The 6,809-nt window shown below is 58.7% G+C and overlaps 3 protein-coding genes across 3 annotated transcripts; 1 reads left to right on the forward strand and 2 right to left on the reverse strand.

Annotated features, from left to right (window-relative positions):
- Positions 1–269: 269 nt before the first annotated feature.
- PHYSODRAFT_533247 (hypothetical protein) lies at positions 270–1,316 on the forward strand (the record flags this gene model as incomplete). The annotated part of the gene is made up of 2 exons (XM_009540464.1): positions 270–1,034; positions 1,137–1,316. 2 exons carry the CDS (start codon positions 270–272, stop codon positions 1,314–1,316), a joined length of 945 nt encoding a protein of 314 aa, XP_009538759.1.
- Positions 1,317–1,371: 55 nt separating this feature from the next.
- PHYSODRAFT_532485 (hypothetical protein) lies at positions 1,372–1,946 on the reverse strand (the record flags this gene model as incomplete). The annotated part of the gene is made up of 3 exons (XM_009540465.1): positions 1,372–1,523; positions 1,608–1,783; positions 1,858–1,946. 3 exons carry the CDS (start codon positions 1,944–1,946, stop codon positions 1,372–1,374), a joined length of 417 nt encoding a protein of 138 aa, XP_009538760.1.
- Positions 1,947–2,188: 242 nt separating this feature from the next.
- PHYSODRAFT_342104 (hypothetical protein) lies at positions 2,189–5,859 on the reverse strand (the record flags this gene model as incomplete). Its single annotated transcript, XM_009540466.1, has 4 exons — positions 2,189–4,876; positions 4,962–5,144; positions 5,212–5,709; positions 5,824–5,859. 4 exons carry the CDS (start codon positions 5,857–5,859, stop codon positions 2,189–2,191), a joined length of 3,405 nt encoding a protein of 1,134 aa, XP_009538761.1.
- Between the last annotated feature and the right edge of the window lie 950 nt (positions 5,860–6,809).

Genomic DNA, 6,809 nt, shown 5'->3' on the forward strand with positions numbered 1-6,809 from the left:
CGCAGCTGCGCGAGCCAATCAACAACACGTTAGCGCTTGCATCCACGCGCAGCGTACCCCTCCACAGGCGCACCTTTCTTCCCCATGGCCGCCTCAGTCACTCACTCACGCCAGCTGCAGCTTTTTCGCTACTGCGAGCAACAGGCAATTTGGCGCTAAAAAGTGTACCCAACGTACCCCAAGTGTACCCAAGCGTAACTCAAATTTTGGCGGGAAACCTCAAAAGTTACACTCGCGCGTGGTGATCTTCGAGCAGCGACCGTAACCTCATGGGCCGCAAGCTGCTGGCGCTCGTGCCGACGGAGCTGCCGGCCTCCGCCAACCTCGGCCGCTTCCACGCGGACGCCACGGACGCGCCGCTGCTGTCCGTCGCGCTCTGGACCTCGCGCGCGGGCGCGGACGCCGCCGTGCGCACGCGGCAAGTGGCGCTGGACCGGCACAAGCGGCGGCTGCTGGAGCTGCAGCGCGTGCAGCCGCCCGAGGGCGCGCGCAGCTGGTTCGTGGGCAACTTCGTGCTGCAGGACGGCGCGCTGACGCTCTTCTCGCCGCTGGACGCGCTGTTCGTGCTGCTGGACGCCGCCTGGACGCAGCGCGCGAGGTTCCAGTCGGTCTATGACCTGCTGGCTAGGGACGGCAACACGTGGCTGCTGCAGCTGCAGACGCTCACGCAGGAGGCCATCGAGCGCGTGTGCGACGTGCAGCCCGTGGGGGGCGAGGACAGCGTGGATAACCTCTACGTCAAGGCCAGCGAGAGCAAGGTTACGCGGTGGTTACGCGCCAAGGTGGAGCGCGTGGCCGCCGTGCTGGCGCAGCAGGAGGCGCAGGCCAATGCAAAAGCCGCACAGGCCACGGCCGTCCATGAGCAGGTGAATCTGCCGGGGGTGAAGCAGGAGAGCAAGAAGGAGAACAAGGGTACAGGGGTTACGAAGGTTACGCCGGAGGACGTGGCGCGCCACTACCGAGAAGCTATCGACGTAGTGGGGAACTACCTCGCGGACGAGTGGATCGACCTGCTGTGCAAAGAGTTCGGGTACGTTGGGTAGGGTAGAGTGGGTAGAGTGAGTGAGTTCTTGACCGTGGAGTTATGTTGCTGCAGGGTGAAGAAGGAGGTGGAGGTGAAGGCTGCGACGACCAAGTCGGCGGCTGCTGGTGGGGCGCTGGACACGTTCAAGCGCTTCGATCGGCGTCAGACGCCAGAGAACACGTCCAAGCGCCCGACGCCATCCAGCGCTGGGGCTGCCAAGAAGAAGAGCAAGCTGGCCAACGTGGATTGCACGGGCATGAAGTCGCTCACGTCCTTCTTCGGCAAGAAGTAGACGCCACCGAAGTCGGGGGTGCAAAGCGATGCATTAAATCAATATATAGAGCTGTCTATCGCCGTGACGTGGAGCCTTCCACGCTGACCCGATGCACCGCCACGAAGTCGTCCCAGCCGGAGAGGATCTTGAACTTGATGAAGGACGCGTCCGTCGGCTTGACGTTCTCGCTCACGATCTGCATCTCGCCGTCCGACTCCTTCAACTCTTCAAGATTTAACAAGCACCAGCAAAACACGATCATTAGCCCGCCAATACCAGAGTTGAGAGAGCGGAGCCTAGCCTGCTTACTGGTATCGAAGAGCTTCTCCCACTTGGTCGGCGTCGGGCCGCTGCAGGACTCGACTGACATCTCCTTGGCATTCCGCGTCCACATCTTGGCACGGACGACTGAGGCCGTCGTGGCGAGCTGAACCACGATCTCCTGCGGAAAACTGCCCGTCGTCAGCCACTTGGACGATTGCTCTCTGTACGCACACACACGAGAAGTGTTAAGCGATATTAGTCCACGCCCTTCAATTCAAGTCCGAAGTCGACTCACCCGTCCAAGATGTTGACCGGCGGGAAGCTCGCATCGTACGAGGTCACGGCAGTCACCTGGGCGCCCTCCTCATCCAAGGCGAGCTCCATCACGGTCCACGGCTTATGTGAATATAGTCTGGACCCTTCTCTCGTTTCCTAAAGTCCCGAAGCGGAAGGGCTTAACTTAGCACAACTGCAGGCACAGCATGACAAAAGCTCACACACAAACCGGGTAATAATAGCTGAAGGCACGCACTCACACTTATCATCTCGATTTTGCTTGAACACCCTCCTAGATACCAACGTCACAGATGGTCATACGAATCCCTTGGCGCTGCTTGATCGGTCACTCACTTCCAGTTGCTTCGATGCCTCTGTGAAGTGTTTTCTTCCGCTCGCTCCAATTCACTCGACGAAGACAGCGGCGGTTGGATGGACTCTTTGTACAGTCGCTCGAAACCTGCCGATAGGATGTCGGCCGCGCGCGTGATACCCGATCCATCGTCATTGAACAGCTTGCAGTTGGACCACATGAGCCGGATGTCGTTGGCGAAGTGAGTTGAGTCCAGCTCCTTCACGCCAGCAGCAACAGTGTTGCTGTCCACGATGTACGCGCCCTTCTTTAGTTTGTTCTCGATCTTGGACAAATCCATCGGCTGCTTCACCACGCGCGTGTAGAGTGGCACGTTCTCCACAGGCGTGAGGAACGGCTTCGAGAAAGGATGCGACTTAAGGCACTCCACGATCTTCAGGCACCTGTCCAGCAAGCTCTGCTCTGAAGCCACCGCCACGGAGTACGCGTCGAACCTTGACGGTTTCTTGCACTCGGCGCACTGCCAATCGCCCTCAGGCAGGTCGTTCTCCGTCATGTGCAGGCACTTCAAGTGGTAGGAGCGCGGGCACTTATCGCAGCACACCAGGTCGCCAGCGCGCTGGCAAACCTCGCAGAAATCTAGGTTGGAGTCCAGCTCGCTGTCTGAACCATCGTCGTCTTCGTCTTCATCTTCTTCGTCGTAAGCCTCGTCCTCTGTGTCTTCGTCGTCATTCTTCGCGCGCTTGAGGCGTTTAGTAGCACGTTTGCCGCGGCCGCGGCCCTTGCCCCTACCTCTTCCTCTCGCCTTAGGGGGCGGGGTATGCTTACGGTCTTGCGAAGTCTTCCTTTCCGCGCGTGGCATAGCAGGAGTCCCGTCCTTACGTGGGCGTCCGGGCCCACGACGTTGCGGTTGCGGCTGCGGCTGCGGTGTATGGGTAGCGTGGCTCTCCGCTTTCGCAGCGCTTTCACGATCGTCTCGCTTCGTGACCAGCAACGGCCTCGACTGCGTTTCGTGTCGACCCTCGTGTTCTTTATCTTCATTTTCAGCAGCGCTTGTGTCGCGGTGTGAGGCCGACGAATCTGCTCGTGATCTCACGTCGTCCGAGTCACGTGGAGCGGCACTGTCCTCGCCATCGCTATCACTAGCACTGTGCTTCTGCGCCTCGCTTTCTTCGTCGACGTTGTCACTTGCCTTCCGCTTGCGTGTCTTCAGCACGTCAAGAGGCCGCACGCCGCCAGTCTTCGAACGCTCATGCGGAGTGCTATCACCCGAGTCCATTAAGCTGGTGGACGATTGATCCTGGTACGGGCTGTCTGTTTGGCAGCGCCTGTCGGCGATACCACGCGGAGCAAACACCCGAGGTGACGCCTCCGCCTCGCTAGAAGCTTGCGCATTCCCGCTGTTTGTAGTCCTCGGCGCAATCCCATTCGAACCGTAGCGCGATTCACTCGGGGGCTGACTGCCGTCTTTACCAGCGGGCTGGCCGCTAGCATCCATCGCTGCCGAGGTCGTTGGTGTTCCGTTTTGATTCAGCGAACTCAACAGCCGAACCAGAGACTGTTCCGATTCAGCACAATTCATAACAGTAGCCGCTGAAGGGGAATCCACAGAGCTTGGGTGAACACGCGGTGAAGCAGCTTTCGCAGCGGCAACTCGGGTATCAGTGGCTTGCGCGCTATCAGCCATCACTGTGAGCATATCAGCGGGCGCATCCTTGGCCGCTCGCTTCGGAACGGGAGGGTACTTCGACGGAGACTTCTGCTGAGCCTGCATGCTGGTATAATCTTCGGAGCGATTTCGCTCATCTGGCGGGTACTGCTCATACTCGGGCTGCTGAGTCTGCTGCATCTGTCTGCGTCCTTCAACCGGCTTTCCTGGTTCCGCATTGCGAGCCGAGAACCCGTCGCGCTGAATAGGAGGACGGCCTTCCGCTGACGAGGTGGGAGGGTATTGCGCGTAACGTCGTCCGTCGCTAGGAGCCATGCTTTGAGCACTGCTGTATGCCGGCCGTCCCTCGCTAGGTGCCATACTTTGAGCACTGCTGTATGCGGGACGTCCGTCGCTAGAAGTCGCGCTTTGTGCACTGCTATGTGCGGGTCGGCCCTCGCTGGGAGCCATGTTTTGGGCACTGCTGTAGGCCGGTCGCCCCTCGGAAGTCGATGCTGAAGCAGCAGCGGCCGCAGCGGCGGCAGCAGCAGCATTAGCAGCAGCAGCGCGATCGGTTGACCCCGCAGGCACTGAGCCCTGTCCACTGCGACGCAGCGTATCCAGCAGATAGCGCTTGTACTTCTGCACCTCCTTCTCCTTCCCTGCCGTGCATCCGGTGCACGGGCATCCGTGCGTGCAAATCAGGCAGCGCAGCAGACGTCGGTTGGGCGCAGATCCGTTCCGGCCGACGAACAGCGCCTCCATCCTGACCCTGTAAACACTGCGCAAGTGCTCGCGACACAGCGAGTGGTTCTCGTCAGCGTGCGGGCAAAAGTTCACCACTGGCACAAAGTGATTCTCGCCCACTCCGCACAAGTGGCACAGCCCCTTCGCCACAAAGTTGGCCTCCTTTTCCGGGATCAAGTCCTCCATCGCCACTGCGAACGCGTCGTGCAGCACCGACTCGTCCAGATTCACTTGCTCGCGCAGCATTCCTCCACTCGGGGAGGCAGCTTCCTCTCTCTCTTGTAGTCCTCCGCCAGCTTCCCAGTCCCGGACGAGCCGGTCTCCATCGGCCTACCCTGATACATTTTACCAGTAGAACCGTCCATAACTCGACCCTGGTAGCCTCGCGGCACCTGAACCACCCTGCCCTGGTAACCTGCAGCTGCGTCCGGCGTTCTATCCGGGTATCCCGGCGCTCCATCGTTCGGTCTGCCTTGATACCCCGCTGGCACATCGTTTGGTCTGCCTTGATATCCTGCAGGCCCCGCGGGTCCATCGTTCTGTCTGCCTTGGTATCCCGCAGGTCCCACAGGTCCCTCGCCCATTCTACCTTGGTATCCTGTGGGTCCATCGCTCATTCTACCCTGTCCGGTGGGTCTGCTCTGGTATCCTGCTGCTCTGTCCACCATTCTACCTTGGTATCCCGCCGCTTCCATCGTCCTCCCTTGATACGCCGCTGCTCCAGAGTCGTTCATCCTCGCTTGGTATTCCATCGTTCTACTCTGGGGGTACGGGGTAGGGCCCTCCACGGGGGGCCTCCCCTGGTACCCGTCCATGGGGGGTATCCCGGCATACCCCGCCGCTTTCTCCGCCATTCTCCCTTGGTACGCAGCGGGAGGCTCCGCCGTTCTCCCCTGGTAGGGCGCAGGGCGTTCTACCGGCCTTCCAGCGTACCCCGCAGCGTACTGCTGGAACTGCATCGGAGCAGAGGCCGCGGAGGACGGTGGGGGTCCCTCCCAGTCGCCGCCGGGCGCCGGCCTGTCGCGTCCCTGCCGAGCGGCGCCTGAAGACGGGGCGGAGCTCACGCCGCCGCCGGGCGCCGCACTGTAGCCATCTTGTGTCTTGCCCTTGCTCATGATGGCTTCCATCCACACTTCGTTGGGCGGGGGCGTGAGGCGCTGGCGCTAAGAGAGAAAAAGAGAGAATTCGTAGAAGTTTGTATGCGCACATAGATTTAAGGTTAGAGAGGGGGAGAAGAAGGGGGGGTGGAGAATGAGGTGGAGGGGGGGAGTCGGCACCTTGTCCCCGCGGTCCCGAGGCGCCCCATGGTACATGCTCGCTCGCTTCCTCGCTGAGGCGCCGGCGGCTTGTCCTGCCCAAGACTTCTTGAGATTTGTCAGCACCGTGGAACCGGGTTTTGGCGCCGTGGGCGACGTGAGAACGGATAATTTTACCTAGGAAATATAGTATACTTTGTAAATACATATACATTAGTTGTATAGTATGTGGTTGTGGAGGTACCCATCGCAGTTGGTGCCTGAGCAAGATTACATTCTGCTCGACAATGGTGCCGTACGTACGGCCATGTGGCCGCGTCAACAGCGTACCGGTAATAGCTGGCCCACGAGCGAGTGCCACCTGGCAGTAACTTCCCATCTCACGGGAACGAAGGGCACGGATCAACCTCCGATGCCGAACGCTTGCTGTCTCCAGGTCGAACGCCACGATAAATAATGAAGTTGAAGTGTCAAGGTCGAGGCTGCGACCGGACGATCGAGTGGGTGACTCACGTGCAGCATCGCGCTGACTGGAAGAACTTGGATACTGTTGTTGTTTGAGTCCGCAAAAATGCTGCAATATATAATACATGCTGCTACGCTGTTTCATATTCCAAGAGTATATATTCTCTCCAAAACCCAAGCGCAAACTTGGACTATTTTTTTCTTTCAGGTCAGTCATGCATTGGTCATTTTCAAGCTTCCGCCACCCTCCCCGGTACGAGTATTTATTGTTCCAAACTTCCTAGGACATTTTTACGTACACAGTACCAATACTAGTGGTTCGAGAAAAAGTCTACGTTCATGATTTAGTCGCATCCTAGTGCGCTTAATAAAATGGCTTTGGCAATACAACGTGGATTTTGAAAGAAAAAAACTTCAATGCACACAGAGTTTGTATGCCGAATGCGGTTCGTATTGTATGTATGGTTTACGACGTAAGTAGTTGTGGTTTACAACACCATGTCATTCTGCGTGGGTACATGTATAATAGTTATGCAGCGACC

This window comes from Phytophthora sojae (genome assembly GCF_000149755.1).
Source record: "Phytophthora sojae unplaced genomic scaffold PHYSOscaffold_15, whole genome shotgun sequence".
Classification (NCBI taxonomy): domain Eukaryota; phylum Oomycota; class Peronosporomycetes; order Peronosporales; family Peronosporaceae; genus Phytophthora; species Phytophthora sojae.